Source organism: Dermacentor andersoni, chromosome 1, assembly GCF_023375885.2.
Source record: "Dermacentor andersoni chromosome 1, qqDerAnde1_hic_scaffold, whole genome shotgun sequence".
NCBI lineage: Eukaryota > Metazoa > Arthropoda > Arachnida > Ixodida > Ixodidae > Dermacentor > Dermacentor andersoni.
In genome coordinates this window covers 83,984,341-84,007,525 of record NC_092814.1, presented here as the reverse complement: position 1 = coordinate 84,007,525, position 23,185 = coordinate 83,984,341, and the positions used below count along the sequence as shown (strand labels likewise).

The following is a 23,185-nucleotide window of genomic DNA, read 5'->3' as shown; positions in this document are numbered from 1 at the left end:
CTTCTCTCAATTTAGATTTCCTCTTTTTTGTTGTACACGCCGCAGTGGTTCAATACACGAACGAGAACGGGAGCAGATGGGCCCAATTTTCGTTAGTCACAACCATATGAAGCCAAGGACAGTAAAAGGAAAATTAAGGGTTATTTGACCTGAAATGTAGAAATCATAAGGTAAATGGAAATGAAGAACCGACTACCGGTGGAAGACAAACCCACATCCTACACAGGGCATTTTGCTGCGGCGGACGAGGTCACAGTTTGGGTTGCGGCAGCGGCAGCATTCCGATGGGGGCGAAATACGGAATCGCCATTGTATCTAGATTTAGGTACACTTTTACGAACCCCAAATGACCGAGACAATTCAGCAACCCTTTACTGTATAGGTCATCAGGCCATTCACTGCTTTTAACGACGTAGAACATGATTCTTTATTTTTTCGCAAGCACCAATTCTTGCGAGAGCCACTGGCGGCTATTGGTGTGGGCTCAAGTAAGGAGTTGGCCACTTGCGCATGTGTCGGCATCAACCGAGGACGCTCGAGCGCTGGCGAGCGGGTCCGCCCCTACGCGCGCGATCGTGCCCACATGTTTCGGCCTACGACACGCCATGAGGTACTCTGGGGTCTTCTCGTAGCGTCATAAGGCGTGCGCCTGGTTGGCTCAGAAGTCGGCCATCGTTGGTGCAAGCACCGCCGAAGAGGCTCTCCTCGTGTACATTCGGCTCCCGCGCTGCTGCTGACAGACTCTCAGGAAGGAGCTGTTCTCTGTCGAGGTGTCTCGGCCGCAGCAGGGGTTTCGCTCCCCGGCAGCGTTTGCGTGCTTCCAGGCAGTGTGCATCGAGCATAGCAATGCTTTGCATATGCAGCAAAGCCATTAATGCCTCCTTCAAATGTGCCAACAAGCTTCGGTATTTTCGCGAATTTTTGGTGAAAGTCAGGGGAGAAAAAAGATAACTACAAGTAAATCAATGCGTGGGAATTTGCTGAAAGTCTTCCGCCACGAGCAGTTGTGACAGCGCATGAGCGTTAGCAGCGTAAACTTGATAATAAACTCAATGGCGCACACCTTGCAATCAATAAGTCACTGTTCAAGAGCCCCGCGATTGTAAAAAGCAATCCCTACAGCACTTGTGCAGAGGTTTCGACTGCACCGCACTGACGATGCGTAAGCGTACTTTATCACGTAAATGCCTTTGTCGAGCAAGCCCTCGTCATAGAAGCTTATTCTTTAGGCGTTACATTAATTGGATATATTATGCGGCAGTCCAAAGAATTCGTCTAAGACCCTTTGTGGCGACACCCAACATCATTTGTATACTGACGCGCTACAGCCAAGTCAATCACTATGGGAGAGCGGGGGCGGGGGATGGGGGGCGGGGACTAGCTGCTTACAGACGCGGGTTGCCCATCAAATCTGCTAATGAAATTATGTGCCCAGGCGGCTTCAGAATTGCACCGATGCACGCGATGCTAATGAGGTCATGGTCAAAGAATACGTCTCTAAAAATGGTCTAGAATCTATCTGGCTTAACACACTCAAAAGAACGCGCTGCCGGACATTGTAACAAAAACGAAAATACGGGTACTCTTCGATCACTTCATCACACCTGCACGAGTCGCATATACACGTGTCAGGCATTTGAATGAGGAATGAGCAAGCATAAAAGCCATGCCTCTAGCCAAAGGCAGCATGGTAAGGTTGCATCGCAGCAGATGAGTGTTTACTCAGTTGCATCGCAGTAGCTGAGCAGCTGCGCCTGTACTCCTACCGCATGGACTTAAGAGCCTGATCAGTAACAATGTTGAGAAAATGCGAACTCTAAAAGCATGTGTCTAAAGTTGGAGAAAAACACCTTCTGAGCCGTAGACTGTGATTTAGAAGTTGTAGTTTATTGAGTTCAGTACAGGCGCACTATATAGTGCAACAACTGATTAGTATTAAAGCGCATATAAACAAAAAGGCATTTATTATAAGCTACGTTGAAAATGTTACGTATAAGCTGGCTAAAGCGTGCGAAGTAGTTCGGATGAGTACGCACTGAAAGCGCTGTAACACTATACTGAATTGTGTGAAGCCATGGTGCTTCTTACGCACCTACAGATGCATGTGAAAGACAAACAGCACCTTTTTGGCTAGAGGTATTGACTCGTTGCAATTTGAATAGAGATCGCTTGTTAGTCATGATTAACATATCCTCACACTACCATGTCATAATCATAATTATCATGTTTTCCCCCCTCTGTGCACTGTATTCTTACCGGCGTGTATTCTCTCTTTCCTCAATTTTTTTCTCCCTTTTCCCCAGCGAAGGGTAGCCAAATGGGCTCAAGCCTGTTTGGCCTTCCTGCCTTCCATTTATCATTTCTCTCTCTCTCTCTCTCTCTTTACCTGCGTGTGTCGTCATAAAATGTAACAATTCGTTAACGTTCATTTCTTTCAAATGAAGTGTCATTTGTTGTGAAATGTCAGCCACTGATTGAAATACCCGCCCAGCTGAGTACACCGTGCATGTTTTGGACAACACTTACAACGAGAAGGCATATGCAAAGTGAGCTTGCTTGTGCGCAGGCGGCCGGCTGCCACGTGTGCCACCTCGTGGCCAAGGGGGCGGAGCTGTCGCCGCCGCAGCTACCGCCCAAGCCCAAGCTGCCCGCGCACCTGAGCGGCGAGTGGATCAGCCTACGCTGCGAAGTGCAGCCGCTGGGACTGTTCCTGGCGCGTCGGCTTCTGTTCCAGCCAGGGAACCATTCGTGGAGCGGCTGGTTCCAATACTACCGAGATCCCAACTGCAAACAGCACTGGTTCCTGCTCAGCCGCCAGGGCACCTACGAGATCGTGGGGCCTTCGCAGCTGCTCCGCGGCGCCACCAACGTGAACCTGCGCACGCTGTCGGCCCAGATCACGCCTCAGCACCGCGGCATCGTCACCAACCTCAATTCGGCGGCGGACGAAGGCCGCTGCGGTTCCCGCTGGTCGCTGCGCCGGACGCAAGACGTGACGGTCACGGGCGGCTGCCACCTGCTGGGCGTATCGGTGCCCAGCATGGCCTACGAGGTCGTGCACAACGAGATCGACGCCAACTCGCTCCTCTTCCTGGGCCACGCCGACACGGACGGCGAGGTGTCGCGGCCCGACCGGCGCGCCACGGCCTACGAGGCCCCGCTGGTGCAGTGCCGCACACTGCCGGAGCCCAGCAACGAGCTGGCCGGCCGGCCGCTGGCGCTCATCTCCGGAGGGGCCGCCGTCAAGCCGCTGCTTCTCGCGATGCTCTTGCAGCTGGGCGCGGCGGCCGGCGCACAGGACTGACCGGCGGGCGGCCATGCGACCGGCGGGGCGACGGACGTTTCTCGGGCGCGCGCGCTCCGCCGGCCCGAGTGGTGGCGAGGGAGCCCCCTGAACGAGGCCGTCGTTGGTGAAAGGACCGGAGGTGCAGACGGGTCGAAGGCTTTATCCTCGCATTGAGCACTGAGCCAGTACAATGTTTGGAATCGTAGAGCGACTCTCGGCCGCGCGACGAGTGCTCGCACCTCCGTGTTCCCGCCTGTCTCCACCGTGTCCCGTCGACGAGTAAAACACCCGCGCCAAAGGAAAAAAAAAAGAAACAGGGCAAACAGCAAATGAGTACAGTTGTCATGTGCTTGGATGTCGTTCATGGATGCGAATGCACTGCCACTTGATGTCCGTAATTTACTCTTACGAGCGCCGTACGTTCTTGCTGTGCTGAGGGCTTGGATCGTGCCCGCTTGGCAGGTTCGCGTGGCCCTCCCAAAGTCACGCGCTTCCCCTCAGAGCACCGGCCCCTCCAGGAGTGCAGGATGCGCGCGTGCTTCCGCTCTTGCTGTCCGCTATGGGAGCATGAAACCACGGCTGCAAATCACCCACAGTTAAAGCTCGGTGCTCGAGACATGTATTAACACGTCACACAGTCTTCAACGAGAGATTTGTGTCTATACATGCCTACTTTTATTGACAATCATGAAACACATTTTAGTAAACTATGAAACAAATTCAATTAAACTTCTTTTAAAGGAAGAAAAATTACGCAGTCATTATTTTACAACATGAGGTTCCATTGCACCTGGACGACAGAAAAAGAAATCGCGCCAATAATAGCCAAAATCGGAAACCATGCGGTTGCTCATGTCTTCAGAAAAGGAAATTGTATTTCGTTGATCAAGTTATCAGAGCGCGCTGCTCATTCCTGTTATTTGGAGAAAGAAGCACGTCGACGAGAAGAGACATGATGGTTTGATGCCGAAAAAGTATAATCCTTAATGCATATCTCAATTCGAATACAATGTTGCACACTTGCAAGAAGAAATGACCAAATTGCTCCGCTTTTTAAGCAAGTCATATTTCGGTAACGAGCTATCTGTAACCTGCAAGATGCGTTTAAATGCAAACGTGGCAACTTGCAGGGTAGAGCTCTGTAGCTACTTAACAGAATAAGTGAAGACAGGTATAGGTGGTCAACAAATGGCACAAGAGTAGCAGCCTCAAGCGCGACCACAAGCTAAAGCTTGTCAGCTTACAATGAGATGACTCTCTGGTGTCCAGACGCCATCCTTAATGCGTGCAAACTTTCGTGTCTCCCACCTTGGAACATACCAACGCCATTGCCTCGTTGTTCACCTTACTCTTTTGCCAACCATAATTCCTTGCAGTCATTTTCTATCCATTTGGAGCACCGTACTACTATTGCGTGAGCCCAGACAGGTACCTTTCACTAAGATCTTGAGCCACAGTACTTTATTTTTTTAAGTTGGTGTAGTTAAAGCAAGGGAGCCGTTTAGCGTGGCTTTCTTCGCCATTTTATCACTTTCAACGGCACAAAGGCAAAAGAATAAAAAGTAAACATCGCGCGACAGCCATTTCGCCCAGCAGTTGTGTGCAAGGTCCGTGCAGAACTGCTGCACTCTGATAACACTCCGTTACGTTGGCTGAAATTTATATGCAACCAATGTAACACAAGCCTGACCATTGGGAAGTCGTTTCATCATTTAGGATAAATGACTGGTGTTCCTCTTCTCCCATGTGTGCAACCCTGTTCTCAGTGCACACGCCAGAGATGCACAAACAAGGTGTTTCAAGTAACTAGAACCGATCATTTTAAAAAGAAAATTGATGCGTCGAAGACAAGTTTGACTAACGACCCACTGTTCGCAGCTCTCTTGAGTTACTCAGAATATTTCGAGATCAATTACGCACATATTTTTTTTTCGATTTTGTACAAAAGCTGTATTTGAGAAACTTAAAAGACCGCTTTCTGAATCATCCAATATAGTTGTTTTCATGAAGTTATCGTTTACATATTCTTTTTTTCTTTTTTTGTATGCGAAGAAAATCTGCGATGTACCAAGGAGGGACTTCACAACAAGTTTGCATGTCATGAATGTAATGGTCTCAACAGTTTACTCTCAAGGAACAAAACGCGCATGCAGACTCGAAGGAAATGGTCGGTCCCAGCATTCAGCGTACGCCAGAGAGCGAAGTTAGCAGCTTGGTTACGAACGAAAGCCTTCACGGTCGCAAGTAAAACGATATTGGTCGGCGCCGAAAGCGAATCAAACACTTCTATACTTTTGAGTTGCTGCGAACATGTGTGCAATCCAGGCGCGCAAAGACGTAGTGACGTCATTTGTTATTTTTTATCCACAACATAATATTAAAAAATCTTATTTAATTGGCCTGAACCACATTCATCTAATTAAGCGCGCTACAATAATTATTCCGGATAGCTCAAGACGACTACGAACAATATGGCATTTGTCACACCTGCATTTTTATTTGTGCCAGTCAATACTTTCATTGCTTCACGGAAGCAGGCAGCCAGAGATAGAAAAAAAAATAAAGAAAATGAAACTTGTGTTTAACAAAACGTTCATATGCGAGGTTTACTAGAATAAAAAACTAATCTTTTACACTAAGACACATGAACCCACAAAGATTACGAGCTCTGATACTGCAACATGCGGGAAACGTGAATAGCTGCAACTCGCCATGAGAGTGCACATTTGTGGGATGGCATAGGTCGCAAGCGAAATCCAAAACATGGAAGACGTTAGAAACGTCCAGCAGCCAGCCGATGAAACTAACACTGAACGGCCGTTAAGCGAACGTGAAAGCACGTCCTCGACTCCAGCAACGTTCAGCGTGCGAGCATGTGATATCCGTAAACCTTGCCTTACACCATTTAACTTTGCAGGGTTGCGGTAGCGAGCGCGGTTCTGCATCTCCTGGTGCGTCCTCTTGTCAAGCACGAGTATCAGGTGTACATATTTGACAGCCTTCGCTGCCAATGAGCCGCGAACCTCTGATTGCGAGCTACGCCGATTCCGTCGGTCGAACGTAAGACGCCAAGCCCAAAGTATACATAGAACGTGCCCGCAGGATGCTGGCCAGCTAGCCCCGTTTATTTAGCCTGTACAAAATGTAGTGGGCCAGTTCAACATCGCGTCGTATAGTCTACAGGTGCTTGGCACATATACGCCAGCCTGTCACGAACCCAGAGCCCACCTGCAGCTTAAGGTGCGTCTCGTGCCTAGAAGGCGTACGAAGAGCTTTCGTTCACGTGGGCGTTTCGATGTCCAGCTCAAAGTATACCGCTAGGATCGCGAGCAACGTGCATCAGCCTAGGGAAATGCTTGTATGTTGTGTGCGTAGAGAATGTACTCAGTAGCAAATCGACAACCTTCATATCAGTAGTGTGTAGCAAGCTTTGTAACAACTGCAGGCCAACGCGGTTGTAGTGAGTGTTATGTTGTTTGGCTTGCTTGAGAGACAGACTGAGTGTGAAGAAAATGCGAGCGATTTGGCTGATTTGGCGACAAGCTATTAGGCGTGTGTTCGTGCGTCCTTTTGTGCCCATGTGTTGACCCCCTTCGTAGGAAAGCTGTGTAAGGCCCAGCGAGGCCCGCTCTGCTGTGGGACGTATTGTTTGCGTTGGGTCCGAAATCTGTGCGCTCGCTCCTTGCAAAGCGGCATCTTTGAGCACAGGGAGTTCGCACAGCGCGAACCTGCAGCCCTCTTCGTGTCTTTCCTTTTCTTTTAACACGAAAACCAGGTGCCCCTGTTTTCCTCTTGTTCATGTTTCTTTTTTTTTTTTTTCGCTGACTCGATAACCTTCCTGTGTAGTTAGAACGCTTGCTTTATAGGGCCTTTTAGAATGCAATTGTTGCTAGCATTTCGCTTGGACTTAAAGAACACTGTATTTTGAAGCCTGACGAAACGTATGACGAAATTCATACCTCTTTCGTCACCACTATATATATATATATATGTATTTTTTTTTAGTCACTCAGCAAAGATTGTAAGCACCTTGTTATTCGTATCAGTTGGTGCTGTGTTCCTGCTTTCTGTGTCACGACATGCATGACTTCATTTTGTGCCCTCCATCGCAAGTATTTCGAATGAAGCGGGACTGTGAGTTGTGCTAGTTGGCAAGCGTTCGTGTCGAGAAAACAAACTGCGCAACGGTTAACGATTCGGACAGAAGGGGGACGAAGAAGCACGATAACTATCTGTGCCTCTTCTTGTTAGGCGTGGCAGTGTTTCTTTTCTTTTTTCACGAAGACAAAGAATGTGAAAGACATAAGATGGACTCTCTGTTTGAATGCTAACATACAAGAGCGTTGCTCATTAAATGGCCCCTAAACCTCATCAAGTAAAATATCTGTTATTAACGTAGTTGCTAACGCCTGTTCAATTAAAATTCTCCCGAATCTTTTTCTTCCCATTGCAGAGTTACAGTCGTTCGCCGCAATAAAACTGCACTGCGCTCAACATCCGCGCCCTCCCGCTAACGTTCATCCTAAGCTCGCCGTGCGCTTACATTCGGAAAACTGCCGAAGAAAAAGAGGGAGAGAGAAATAATAAAAAAAAAGTTTAATGTTTTTTTTTTTTCTTTCGCAGAGCTTCGACGCAAGCAGGAACCACGCGACTTCGGTCGCAGCTGTGCGTGACGGCAGCGTTTCTTGTATTTTGCCATTTCGTTTTGTTTCGTGGCGCGCCTTTCACTACGACGGTTTCGTGTGCTGTGCGTCCATTCGCAGCGAACTTGAAGTTAAACGTCACGGCATCAGCTCTGACATCACCACTAGCGACCAATGAGATCGGCACCGCTGCTGGACAGCGCGCGCAATCTAATTTTTCAATTTACGAGCACGCCGCCATGCTTAGAGAACTGTATATGTGCTCCGCCGTCTGCTCTTCTTTCGTCCAAAAGCCCAGAAGTGTTAAGGGGTCCTTTAATGTTTTCATGAGCAGTCGACATATCCGTTAGTTTACAAAGTCCCTCGTAGTTCTTGAAGCGTTTACTATACAATGCTTCCTTCCTTTCTGAAAAACAAAAATTCGTTATTTGCAAGCCGGACGAGCAGTTTCCTGCCTGTATACGGTTAAACAAGCATATAGTAGAAATTATAGTTTGGTAAGTTGTAAGCCGGCATAAAGTAACGACGCTTCCCGCTCGATTATATCTGAGTGCTATCATTCGACCGTAACCGCGGTTAAACTTAACCGTGGTTAACTCGCTCAACCGTGGTTAACGCGAACCGTAGTCCGCCAGAGTTACACGGGCTATCCCGATCACGGTTAATGGTCTGATGACGCGTCACGTGATCTCTTGCGTACAGGCTTAATTTTGAATGATTTTTCTTCGACATTTGATTACAGTGGTATAAAGATGATTTTTTCAGCAAAGCAATTGTCCTATTTGAGAGTTTTAACGTGTAAGACTGCGTTTTGCACGTGTGGGTTAGTATTTAGCCTAATTTGGGGAATAATCTGCAAAGACTGGTCGCAGTCGGTCGTAGAGTTGGTTTTACGGCCGACAAAATCCGCCATTTTGAGTTTCCGAAACGTCGATTACGCAAAACCGAGGTTGCCAAGCTCGGTTGGTGGTCAACTGTGGTTAGCGGCCTAACCGCAGTTTCGCCTGCCGTTAACGGCGGTTAAGGTCGCCCGTGTAACAGGTGTATTAGCCGCTAGTGAGTGGCAGTGGTTAACCGTGTCGTGAGGCTTCGTTGCTTTTGCAGACAGAACTGGTGTCCCTAGAGTTGATTAATCATGACTGCGATGAGTGAGGTGCTAACAGATTTGTAACTTTCTATATGCGTTCCTTCTGATATTTGCGACAGGCTTCTATACATCTAGAATGACTCTTTCTTTTCTGACTGAAGATATTATTATTATTATTATTATTATTATTATTATTATTATTATTATTATTATTATTATTATTATTGATTACATATATGTATAGCAGTGCCTCTTAGGAGGAAGAGTGGCCACCGTGACATAAAAGTCCCGGTTGCCCCTCTCAATATGCGTGAATAGCGACGCCTGGTGTCCCCACTGACCCCATCCCCCCCCCCCCCCCTTTTTATTCTTAATCCCGTACTTCGGTAGAAAAGGAGCGTTCATATCGATACTGATAATCACCTATGTTCCAGGCTTCAAGCTTGTGTCCGCCGGTGGTTCCCGAGGCATCACGTAACTTAGCGTTGTCCGCACTCTCACATTTAAGCTCGTCTGTGCTGCGGGTGGGCAGACAAGCGCTCATCCGCACGTCTGTCCACGTCTGACCACGCTTGCACATTTGGTGTCGTGTTTTGGGAAAGTGTGTCGTGACTTGTGTTGTCCATGACTCGTTGGTCAGTCATGCGCATATTCTGAGAAAAGTGTGTTGATGTTGGTGGAGCGATGTGACATGTGTCGTGAACGTAAAAAGGAAGTTATAGCATATTTACAGTTACGCTGTGCTTAGTAACAAATGAGTTACAGGCTGAATTAGCCTCAACCTAGATTCGACAGCAGCTTGAAAAATTGAAGCCTCTTTTACCAAGTAGGTCTCTGGCGTCAAAAGTCTGTAGTCTATGTAAAGTTACGCACGTTTACCCGTGCATTATAAGTCGAAAGAGTCGGGGCTTAAACAATTTGAGTTCTATTAGAAGTTTTACTGATCGCTAAGCTCCGTCTGAGTTGTACCAAGAACGAGCAGTGTCCAAAAGCATCGCTAAATGAAACAATTCGTTATCGCTACCTAGCAAAACGTTTACAACGCTCGTTCGTTTACATGTCCAAATGCACGTTTTCTCTAATCTAATTGGTGTCACGTTATGTGAATCACTTTCTGATGTTCTTGAACAACATTGGCCGCGGTTAAAAGGTAAAAAACCCGGGGCACTTCGCCGACCAAATAAAGACTTAAAAGAAAACAAGACGTTTCGGCTCCCACACGGGAGCCTTGTTCACATTGGCCGCTGCTTTAAATCTGGAAACAACTAAGATTATATACAGCAGTGCTTTCGTGATCGTGTTAGCAGTCATTAAGAGTAATTGTGGATTAAGGCTCTGGAAGCTTCGCTGCATTGCAGCACCTCTCCTGGCTTCCAACCGCTGATTTATATGTAATCCTGCTAGCTCCGTATTTCTGGCGACGAAAAGCAAAAAAAAAAAAAAAACAAATATGCTTCACTTTCTTTCCACAGCTTTATTTTCATTACGGCACACGCGCTTGAAGTATAGCAACTTCAAAACGAGGCCCGAACATCGCCTTGGTGCGTGTTATCGTTCCCCTTAGCTGTCGTCTCGGTGTGTGTTCGTGCGTGTCCAAAAATACTCGAGCTGTAGATGTTACGTTTCCAAGGTGTGCGGCGTGTTGAAATGCGGAGCCCCGAGAAGCGACAAACGGCAACCGCCCGACCACTTGCGTGCACACGAAGCTGGCTGTGGCGCCGTTCTTCGTGGCAGGCACAGCCGCTGCAACAGCAGAACGACGCGATTCTCTGGTGCGCAGATTCGCTGCGCGAGCAATGTAATTCAGTTAGCGATCTGAACAGCGCTGCTTCTCGTCCCGTCGGCTGTGGCCGCTTGTCGCTTTTTTCGGGCTGCGCGTCCCGTAGTCGACAAACGTGTCTCGAGTCGTTGTGCCCAGTAGTCGCGTCGTGTAGTGTGTGTACGGTGTCATAGGATCATCATAGCCAGACGATGTCCATGAGATCCACCTGCCTAAGCACAAAGCGGAGGAGCTGGTCCGGGTGCTCCAAACTTGCAGCTCCTCTGGCAGCACGGTACGCCCCGGCTGCGCAGAACAATTCCGGTGTGTTGCACTTAGTTATCTCTTATACATCAGCACCCAGTCGAGTCTTGTAGCGCGCCTCAAAACGTCAGTGCTTCTATACTCCTGCTGCTGCCTCAACGGCAGGCCTCGTGGAACAACCAGCAGCACAAGGTTGACAACTTCACAGCGCATGTATATGGCACCATGTACTCTTCTGTGTAACGAAGCTTCCATAAAGAGAGTTTTCCGAAAAGTGAGCCTTGTTTGGAGCGTTGTTTTGCGGGTGCGCCGCCTTCACGGCGACGAGGCTGTCTGGTCGCCTCTGGAAGCGCCGCACCCGGACATAGGCGCGGCATGCATGTCTGTATTGCAATGGAATTCAGAAAGCGACTTATGCGGTCAGTTTACTAACACTGATTGCACTTGGTGTCAAAAAAACAAAGCAGTAATGCGTCCAAAAGCAAGACAGCAAGAAGCAGACGACAAAAAAGAAGGGGTGTATATGAAGGTAAATTCTAGAGAGTAACAACGCCTGTACAGTATGGAGGTCAGTACAAATGGCCCGTAAATCACTACATTTGGACCCAACAAGACCGAAATTAACGGCTATTACTGCAACTTTTGAACCGCACCCAGTTTCATCAACACAAAAACACGTATACCTTCTCAGAGTCTCTTGCTTCACGGAAAGTTGAGAGTAGACACAGCTGATGGTTGCTTGAAGTGGGAATCGTGAGGCAGGTGGAAAAGGAAACACGAAGCAAACGCAATTTCCTTCCGTCTCTTCTATTTATTTATTTTTTCTAATAATTGCACGTGAAATTACGTCTCAGGAATGCGTTAAATCACTGTCACGTCACTTCTTCTACCTAGAGCTCAGTAATTAAAATAAAGATTACTGCATGTCACACGTTAACAACATTTAATTTACTAACGAAATCAGTTACTTCTAAATCACCCTTCAATTTGAGCATTTGTCTGTATGTGTACAGATTTTATGTTCCACGTAAATCTCCCAGCGCATCTGCTACTATGAGTGCTGTTCGCGTTAATCCAGTGTGCCACCGCGCTAACGCGGGCCAAAGCTCATTTTTAAAAAAAAAAGGGCTATACAAAATACGACAATGGGACAAGCAGTGTTTTGTTAGCAGCCACCTTGCGCGAACCGAATACGTTTTTTGCTGTTATCATTGATTATAACTAATCAACAATCAAAATTACTTACCTAGACTAAAAAAATACTTGCGTAAGTGCGCAATCGGACCGTCAAGCTCGGCTTGCCGGTCCCTACGTGGGACTAGGCGGGTGGCGCGGGGTCTCCTGTGCATCTTCTCTGGACCGAATAAAGTTCTTTCAGTCACTCACTCACTCACTCACTCGCCTCGAATATCAAATTGTGCGCCGTATTCGAAAAAATCGCATTCAACAGTTTCCAACTCGCTGCCTTTTTTTTTTCCTAGTTAGCTTTTACGCGTTTCAATGTTGCGCCGCAAAGCGCGAACAGGCGTGCTAAGTGAGCGCGCACCCGCGTGCCTCGCGCGCAGTGTTGCCAATTTAACGACTTTGTCGCTATATTTAGTGACTTTCTTTTGTCTTTAGCAACAATTCTTTCTGTTTAGTGGCCGGAGACTTTCTTTAATAACATGGCAGAAGAAGTGGCGAGCTTTCAGCGACTTCGAAGTTACTAAAGTTGCTTCGAAAGTGGCTTTCTAGGACGCATATTATCATTCAAAAACTACAAGCAAGCGGCATAAATTGCCTTAGGCGTACTGGTGCGCTAGTTGGTTAGTCATAATGGAATATGGCAGTGCAATTTGAAACAAGGACGTAACAAAGATGCACATTACAGCGCTCGCAGCTGTTAATTCTGTTTTACTTCCTTGTTTCGAAGTGCACTGCGAAATTCCATCATAAGTTACCTATAAGGGGTATGGACTTGGTGACCATGATGAAGCAACGATTGTCTTTAATGCGTGTTTTTTTTTGTTTTTTTTTAGAACCATTATAATCACTTTACAAAAGTGATTTGAATGGGTCTTAACGCCGCAGGTTCTGCGGTTCAGTCTCACTAAATATGTTCGACTGGTGAATATTCGCAAAGCGTAGCACTAAACTAACGTGCCAAACATAATCGCAAGAACGCGTATATATGGTGAGATTTAGAACGCAGCAGATCCGTTATCAGACAGATCTATTGCAGAAAGGCGTACATATCGGAGCGGCTGGGCTCGTTCTCGCGAGTATGAACGCAACACTGCCTTTTCTCACGGCTTTCACACAAATCAGCATTGCACGATGCTTTCAGATGGACCAAGGGTCAGAAGCGTAGTATTTCACCTAACACGGTCGATCGGGAACGCGCGTCCGGCGTCTGGTATACGAGACGCGCGCTCCAGACCTACCGTGGACCTGCATAGAAGATCGCGCCATTGTCATCGCCGTAACAACATACGATCAAGCGCGTGTCGACAAACTTTGTTTTCCTTTCACTAGCGCCGAGAGCTACAAAATTTACAGAGATAACGTGGTCCAAGTGCCTTGAATTCCGTGCTATTAAAATCACCGTTACCCGTGTCTTTTCAATCGCCCTAGCTTGGTAACTTTACATTCTGAAGGTAAACGAAATATTTCAGCTTATATCATCCATTGCTGTATAAATATATTTTATAACTGAATTAAATTCTGGCAAACCCGGAATATTCCTGATGTCTACAAGGCTCTATGTCGGCTCGACATGTGGTCCTAGTAATGGCTTTTATTCTAGCATCGCCAAATCTTTCAACAAAGCCTTCATAGAAGCTGTTCTCCTTTGACATTTGTTTTGTTCTGCCGGTACAAGGCATTCATATGGTTTAGATATGTTCACCTTCTGCAAGCGTGGCTGTTTAGTCCAGTGGGTAAGACTTCTGAGCGGGGGTTCGTTGCTTCGAAACTCACCACCACCGATGTTTTCCCTGTCGAATTTATTCTGTTTCTTTATGGAGCGCTTCGTGTTACGCATTACGGACGGACAGACAGACCGATGGACAGCTCGATGGACTGCTCGCGTACGCGACAGCAGCGCTCCCGAAAGCAGTTCCAAACAGCTAAAGCTGACTTGGCGACAGCGATAAAGTGACAAGGCGGTGGTATAGCTGTTGGCTGCTGCTCCAAGCAAGCAGCTGCGGGACGCTATAAGCTATCTCCTGGACCAGGACAAATCTCTCTTCAATTGCGAAGCTTTCTTTCTGAGAAACCTGTATTAGAAAGAGAGAGAGAGAGAGAGAGAGAGGAAAGGCAGGGAGGTTAACCAGAGGCGAGTTTCTGGTTAGCTACCCTGCAATGGGGGGGGGGATATGGGGGTTGTAAAGACGACAAACTGCGAGAGGAGTAAAAAGAGGAACAAAAATAGACAAAAAAGAAGAAGAAAAAGGAAACAGGTAACAGAAAAGGTGCTCCGATCAAAGGCGTTCACACAGGCCGGTCGATCTCAAGAAGTGCAGTAGCGCTTGCTCGGCCTTCTGATGCGATGTCAAGTCGCGTCGATGTTACAAAATTCTTCCTTCCGCCAGAGGCTGCTCGTCCAACTGGTTCAGCACGACGGAAAGCGATTGTCTCTGCACACTGTACTGCGGGCACTGGCAAAGAACATTACGAATCATTTCCGCGTCGCTGCAGTCACCACATGCTGCGGTGTAGGCCATCCCTATGCGGAACGCGTAGGCATTGGTGAACGCGATGCCCAACCATAGCCTACACAAAAGCGTCGCGTCTCTTCAGGGAAGTCTTGGTGGAAGTCGGAGGCTTAAGGTTGGATCCAGGGTGTATAAACAGGCGTGCATAAAATAAGGTTCATGCCACTCTGATGTAGTGTATTGGCGTGCAAGTAGGCAGAGCATCCTTGCAGCATCAGCGGGATTGAAAGGCGGTTGTCTTTTGAATGAGCTAAACGAGCAGCTTGATCGGCACGTTCATTGTCGATGATACCACAGTGACTTGCTAGCCACTGAAATATTATTTCGTGTCCTTTCTCAGTCAGGTGGTGTACGGCTTCTGTGATTTCAAGTAGCAATTGTTCATGCGGATCGCGCCGTAAGGCTGACAATAAACACTGTAGTGCCATCTTCGAGTCGCAGAAAATTGACCATTTTTGTGTTGGTTCTTCATTAATAAAGTGTACTGCGACTCGAAGCGCTGCGACTTCTGCTGCCGTCGACGTTGTCAAGTGAGATGTTTTCAACTTGATAGTGGTGGCTTTTGCTGGAATGACGACAGCAGCGGTAGAGCTCTTCGGCAGGACGGAGCCGTCAGTGTATATCTGGGTGTAATACCAGTACTTCTCATTTAATAGGAGTAAGGTAAGCCGTTTAAGAGCCGGTGATGACATATCTGCTTTTTTCTGCACGCCAGATATCGTCAGGTTGATCTTTGGTGCAATGAGGCACCAAGGAGGAGTCGAAGGTCTCGCGGCAGGTGTGAGGCAAGATGGCATAGCCTCACGATGTGCGGATACCGTTCGGCAGAACGAATAATGTAGGTCTCTCCGCAGGTAAAGAAGTTAAATGGTCTCAAGGCGTGCGGGCAAGATGCCTTACATGCATTCTTAGTGCTTCAACTGGGATGTGGGTCTCGATGAGGTGATCTCTGGCGATTGCAATAGTAGCCGCCATTGACGCACTTCGAGGAAGACCTAGACAAATCCTGAGCTCCTCAGCCTGAACGCTTTGAATAGTACGTAGGCTTGTTTTACTTGCGTTAGTCAATACTGGCAAGCTGTACCGCAAAAAGTCGAAAGAAACTACCCTATATAGTTTCAGCATAGCGCTTGCGGACATTCCTCAGGTCTTTCCATCGAAGAATTTGAGAAGGTGACAGATGCATGTCAACCGCTTCTTCATATACAATACGTGGGGGCTCCATGAGATATCTCTGTCAGTTATGACGCCCAAGAATTTGTAAGACCGCACAAATGGTATCATCTGCCCATTGTTTAATACCCTGTAGTGCGTCATGGGCTCAGGCGTAAATGCCAGAAGTGCACATTTATCCAATGAAGCCTCCAGGCCTTGGAGCCTTTGGAGCCTTCTTGCACGCAGCTGTAAGCGTGTCACTCCGAACGCCCGAACGCATATGTCGTCCGCGCACATCGATAATTTAACTGTGTTTGGAAGGTGATCAAGGAGACAAATCAGCGTGAGCTTAAACAACGTAGGACCCAGTACACCACCCTGGGGGACGCCACAGTAGGTGTAACGTAAAGGAGTGTGGCCGCCCTCGGTGCTCACTAAGAAAGATCGTATAGAGAGATAGCTATGTATGCATCTAAACATCCCACCACCGAGGCCTACCTCTTCGAGAGCGGTGAGGATGGCTTCATGTGTAACATTGTCGTACGCCCCTTTGACGTCAAGGAACAAAGAAGCGCAGGGACGTTTGCATACTTTTTGGTGCTGAACATAGATAACCAGGTCCACGACGTTATCAATCAATGAGCGACCACGTCGGAAGCCTGCCGTGGCATCTGGGTAGACGTTGTGGTATTCCAAGTACCACTGCAGGCGTCCGAGAATCACCCTCCCCATGACTTTACCCACACAGCTCGCCAATGCAATCGGGCGATACGATGAAAGCTCCAACGGAGACTTGCCAGGCTTCAGTAGCGGAGCTACGCGACCAGTCTTCCAGCTTGGGGGAATTGTGCCAATTAGCCAGGATTCATGATACATTTCAAGCAGAACACTCCTCGTCCGCTCACCCAGATGACACAGAGCTCTGTAAGAAATTACGTCAGGTCCTGGTGAAGCCGTACGGCTGCACAAAGCTAGCGCCGCCTTGAGTTAATGAATGGAAAATGGCAGGTCCATGCGCGGGTCACGTGGTGATGGGAAGCTGACGGAGTGTGATAAGTTGTTGGAAGCAGTGCGTTGCCCGGATAATCTGGCACAGAAGTCTTCTGCGACATCATTATCTCGTTGCTGTTGGCAGAGGGCCAGAGCCTTGAATAAAGACCGCGTTACGGGTGGTGTCCTAAGCCCTCGCACCGTCCTCCATAAGTGCAATAGGGGCTTACGAGGGTCTAGCGATTCACAGAAAGTAGTCCAGCGTTGTGACTGCAGTTTATCTAACCGGCGCTGTATCTTCTTTTGTAGGCGTCTAGTAGTCCGTAGATCGTCCATTGACTTCGTGCGTCGCTATCTACGTTCGGCACGTCGCCGGATTGCTCGAAGTCGCTCGAATTCTATATCAAATTCAGTGAATTTCGAAGAGTGCTTTAGAGTACGCGTATTGTGCTTTACTGTGCTCTTGATTGTGTCTTCCAAATTATGTAGTAAATTACCCTGACAGAGCTATTTCATAATAGACTGGAATTTGGGCCAGTCCACTCTTTGGATTGTATCATTTGAGTATTTGAGTTGGAAGAGGAAAGTCCTCTAGTCTTGACATACGTGGGAATATGGTCACTCCCGTGCGTTTCAATGAAAAAAACCCGTATGAGTTTCCTTTGTAGCTTCGTGCTACATTCGGGTGCATGACAATTTTTCTATTTAATGATACTTCGTCCACCTTGCGGGATTCTGCAGAACTGACTTGCCGTATTCCGTGTCCCTGTGCTTTGAGTTGTCGATTAATTCGCCATCACGCTACGATCTGCTAGCCTCCTGGTTAGCTCAGGTGGTAAAGCGACCGTCCCAGAAAGGCGTTAGTGCTGGGTTCAAATCCCGCACCAGGACGAATTTTTCTTAGACTGCGAGGCTTTTCTTTCCAGGAACCCGTATGGGTTTCCTTTGTAGCTTCGTGCTACATTTGGGTGGACGAAAGTTTTGTCTTTTTCAAGCTATATCAGTGCGCGCCGGCCTAGAGCGGCGATAAGGAGCACGAATAAAGCACAAAAAATGCATTATTATTGATTGCTGCCTTTAAACCACCGGTCTTGTCACTTTTACATGGCCGTCAGGTCAGCCATTTAACAGTCAAACACCTTCATAGTGAAGTGCTTGGGATCTCAGAAATCCTTCACTCTACGCGGGTCACTTCGTTGTAAAGATCGCAGGTCATACTGTTGCCTATATAGAAGACTAAGCACGTTCAACATGAGAAAACCTTTATTTAAGATGAATTCGAGTAAGACCTAGTAAAATAAGTTGGTCCTTTTTGTGTACTTATTGTCTGACGAAATGCGCTATACTGCAGTTTGTTTCGCGACGAAACACAGGAGCGACGCAAGGTAAAGGTGCACGTCGTAAAATTCCTCTAACGCCTCCCCTGCCCTCAAAATTCTTGGTTGGTTTACAGGCTCTTCATCACTATTGCTTTCGTTGACATTCATATCCTTTCCGCTGTACGTGGACTTGAAGACGTCGTCGGTCGCCAGTTACGATTACATCATCGCGTCCTCGTCAGCTGGTTACGGCTGACGACGTATTCGTCAGTCGGCCGTTGCACTTACTGCTGTGTTACTAGCAGCGTACGAACTGAATGATTTCTCGAGCAGTGCAGCAGAACTGTACCACTTGCTGTCTTCGGCACGCTCGTCAAATGCGTGCTAGCACTGCCGTTAGCGCTAGCGCGTAGCGTAGCTCAGTTGCGTCCGCAGGGGGCACGGTGGCACCGGTATACGTGACGTTCGCTGTAAAGCAACAAATCAGCTATTGGGGACGCCTAAATTCCTTAGTTGTACAGGCAAATTCGTTGTTCTGGCCTTCGTTGTATAGAGGCATTCACAATAGATGTGAAAGAGAGAAATTCGGCCGGGACATAATGAACCCTTCGTTATACAGGTCGCTTCGCTGTAGAGGCATTCGTTGTAAAGGCGCTCGACTTAGTATGGTTAATTCTTTGAAACCGCTTTTCAGAGCAGTGCTGTCGCGTGCGCAAGATGTGCGCGCAGGTGCCGACTTCGCATTCTTGTTAGCGTTTTGCGGGGCAACTTTGAATCGCGGAAGAATTTACTGTGGAAAACGGTAGTGATCTGGAAACTTCAAAAGTATGTTTTCAAATGTGACACACAATTTCACATTCGAGCATGCGGAATCATGCAAGTATTTAATAAGTTAGATAATTAAATCAAACTAATTAGCTGGTGAATGATAATTAAAAAGTTATCCAGTTTACGCAAGGCGACTACTAATAAACTACTGCTGGTGCCATTCTCGTGTCGCGTATCCCTTTTCTTTCAGATCGTTTGTCCCCGGTTAGCTGCTAAACCTTGCACGTAAAATGTTGTCCGCAACGGCAAAGTCTCCGGTAAGACATTAACTTGGAACAGGTTACGTTACAGCAAGCAAAATATGACCTGTCAAAATGCGAAAAGTTGCCCGTAAACGAAATAAGCCACTCCGAAATAGCGTCGTGGTTGAGAACTGCAGATGTGCATTTCCAAAATTTTCTTTTCGGAATGCTAATGGGGTTTCCACTTCTGTCCTCAACATTTTGCGCGCGGTTATCAATGTTTTTACAAACTCGCTTAGAAATCTGGTCGGATTTATTCAGTGCTATAGAAGGGGAGCCATACTCACGCAAGTAGTAATTTGCCTGTGCTGGAGCGCAATTCCACGTCCCCACATCATCATACCTGGCGCTGCTCTCAAGAACCATTTCTTCTTCTCGTCCACCGTAGAATATAATGAAATATATCCGCGTCCCACAACTTCTGACATTAAACAAACTGGAATGCCCGCTGTGGCACAGTGGGTAGATTGGAACTACCCAAAATTCTCAAGCTCGGGCAGTACGGGGAGTTGTAAGCTCTCGAAGATTTGGTAGTGAGAGCCACAGCACAAGCCACATTTGTGCAGCCGAAGTACTTTGACAGGAGGGCACTGTCAGCGGGTGTAGATTTTACAAGGTTAAAATTACGTCAAGTCAAGCATTTTTAACATCCGAAAAACAAATTACAATGGTGATGGTACGGGGTTCAAATAAAAAGCCGCTTCAAAGCTTGACAAATGTTCCCATCCTGTTGACAACGCAGTAGCGGAAATTAATGAAGCAAAGTTATTTGTACGCCTAATACCAGTGACGCCTAAGTGACAGTGTGTCACGTGCCCATACTATAATAGGCATGCCATTAAAAAATCAACATTCGTGAAAGAAAATATGGTACACCGCTTCACTGCGATACGAATCGCAGTGCTTCTGGAAGTAAATATCGCATCATTTGGCGACCACAAGTACGAGTGTTAGGAGTCCTAAAGATGTTTATTACATGTACTGTATGGGCAAGTGTAAGTAGTTCAGTCCGCTAATTCTTTTAGGAAAGAATATTTTTGATGCAAAGGCGGTAGCGTTTCAATAAAGGTGAGTCATAAACGTCGTGTGCCGCTTATAAGGTAATTCAAAATCTGGTTATTGTGATAGGCAAGTGAATTTAAACCCACATTATTCTCTCGTTATTTATTCCATATATTATACATAAGTACAGTCTGTTCTAGTACCCGTTATCAGACAACAGTATATTAACGCGTACAATAATATAGAATTGTATGATAGGAGTTTCTATGTTCTGGTCAGAGAAATCGCATGTGTGATAAGAGGTCAACGGCCCGAGATAGCTTAGCATGAACCGCAGAGTTCCATAACTAAACACGTAAGAGAGAAATGAACTTTGTATGGACTTTGTTCTTGAGACTTTTATTAATAAATGGTTTATGCTCCATGTGTTCAAGGGTGCAAATAATTTGCTTGTTTTACCTATGAGTTGAGTTAGGTTTCAGTCCTGAAATAAAGGATAATGTCATCTGAGCGGTCAATAAAACTTGCATATCTATTGTCAACGTTCTAAAATAATTTAAGGTGTCGTGGTTCCCTTTTTGCTCTTTGTCGGCGGTACTGAAGGTAAGGTTTTTACCTGCCTGATTATTAACCGAAGTCCACAATGTTGTAGCTTTTTTTTTTTTTGATAACGTCACGCAGTTATTTTTGTTGACGGCTTTGAAGTGGTCGACAAAAATTTTGACTGCATTGTTACGACTGGCGTGTAACACTTCGTGCAAAAAGGATGATCGAAAGACCCTGCCTTATAGGAACGGAGGATGGATCCATAATTTGTTATAGTTGTCTCGAGAGGTTGCCGGTCTGGCGGGCGCCCCGCAGTGATTTCGGGCCACTTTCTGTGTGCGCGCGACTCAAGGGGAGAACCCTTTCCGCGAACTGTGCGACTCAAGGGGGGAACCCTTCCCGCGAACTGTGCGACTCAAGGGGAGAAGCCTTTCCGCAAACCAAGCAGGACCCACGGGTTGCCGCCAGCGAAGGCAAGCACATGCAACGTCGCCTGGAGAGAGGGAGTAGCCGCCAAGCACCGACGGGACTCAGTACATGTGACGTGCCGTTGACGTGGGCAAAATCCCGCCTACGATTTTAGCTTAAAAGCACTTCCTGTTGGGCTAGTTGGTTATAAAATATAAAGACGCCAAATAAACGGACACAACACAAGAGAAGAGAACGGGAATGGGCGCCAAGAGAACTTGAAGAGAACTGGCGCCCTGTCCCGTTCTCTACTCTTGAATGTGTCCGTTTATTTGGCGTCTTTATATTTCATAATGAACGATTTTAGCGGGCCTACTTAAGCGGCCCCGCAATGTATTTTTTATTCATTCATTCTCTTCTGATATATCCTTCACCAACCATGGAATAAACAGTGCAAGTTTCACACTAGAAATCGTCTCGCCCCTGCCTGGTCGCCATGGTCTACCGGACGCCTGCAGCCTGCCGACAACGCCATACTATCCAGTAGTAACGCCGGTCGAGGTTCGAGTAACAGGCGTCGCAAAAGCATATAGTTAGTTTTCGAATGCACCAAAAATAGTTAATGTAATAAGCACTTCCTGTTTCGTTTCTCACTCATTCATGAAATACATTTTTTTCATTTGTTTCAAAATCTCGGGCAGAATTGAAATCAGTCTATAATTGTTCTATTGTTTTTCGTCAGGTTTCAATATAATACAAACTTCAGTCATCTGGAAGCGGCGAGGAAATGTGCTTGATCAAAAAATTTGGTTTGTAGACTGTTCTAGAACACGAGCTCCGATATCAATAACTTAAGTATTTGGCCACATTTGCAGGCAATCCAAGTCGCAATAATAACTACGTTTAAGAGCAATGCCGGTACGATTTCTTATGCTGTTACCGGAAACGAAAATGCACTTTGAATAATTTGCGGAGCCATAAAGTTGGGTCACGCGAACGCCTTCTCGACGCCGGTAAAGAAATAATAAAAAATGCGTCATCTAGATCTTCATTTGCATAAGGCCGTCATTTGCGGTTACCTGCTTGGGTGCAAGTTTTTGTCTTGTCATCAATTGTTCTCTGCTTTTTAAATGTTTCGTGGTCCTTTCTCGTCCCAATATTTGCAAAAGCGTATATAGGGGCATGCGTATGTTAGGCGTAACGTTAAGAGACAGGAAGAGAGCGGTGTGGACCAGAGAGGAAACGGAGATAACCGATATTCTAATTGACATTAGGAGAAAGAAATGGAGCTGGGCAGGTCATGTAATGCGTAGGTTAGATAACCGGTGGACCATTAGCGTTACAGAATGGGGGCCAAGAGAAGGGAACATGCAGTCGAGGACGGCAGAAAACTAGGTGGGGTGATGAAATTAAAAAATTCGCAGGCGCTAGCTGGAATCGGTTGGCGCAGGACAGGGATAATTGGAGATCGCAGGGAGATGCCTTCATCCTGCAGTGGGCATAAGAGATGATGATGATGATGATGATGATGATGATGATGATGATGACATTGAGGGCATTCTTTAAGGGTAGTCAGTCAGTTCGAGCCACGACTACAGTTTCAGATTTAAAAGCCGCTAGGTGGAGATTAGTACGCAAAGGTAGAAATAATTAACAGCCGGCTGGAGGATTGGTGGAGAAGGATGATAACATCTTAGGGCATGAAGGAAATCTAAGCCACAAATTTCATTTTATGTGACACCTCTGACCACCCCAATATAAAAGGGCAGTCTCGTAAATCTATCCAAGTTTTCTGCGGGAATCTAATGCTTTCTTGCCTCACGTGGCCACTTCAGTTTTGAGGAAATCATCTTCTCGGGTGATTGCCCAATAGCCGGCTAAAAAACGGTTTGTGCATGCTTGCACTTGTGTCCTGCAAAATGGTTGAAATCGGCCTTGCATGCATACGTAAACTTTAAATT

General features: G+C 46.9%; 1 protein-coding gene and 1 long non-coding RNA gene across 2 annotated transcripts in view; one reads left to right on the top strand and one right to left on the bottom strand.

Moving 5' to 3' along the window:
• The window catches only part of LOC126546315 (protein APCDD1-like), a 344,614-nt gene extending 333,297 nt beyond the window's left edge, over window positions 1-11,317 (top strand). Inside the window, exon 6 of the mRNA XM_050194491.3 lies at window positions 2,567-11,317. Within this exon, the coding sequence (XP_050050448.2) occupies window positions 2,567-3,304 (738 nt within the window). The 3' untranslated portion in view covers window positions 3,305-11,317. The remainder of the gene's footprint in view (window positions 1-2,566) is intronic.
• LOC129380516 (uncharacterized) overlaps window positions 1-23,185 on the bottom strand; it is an 85,320-nt gene that overhangs the window by 51,775 nt on the left and 10,360 nt on the right. The window lies entirely within an intron of this gene.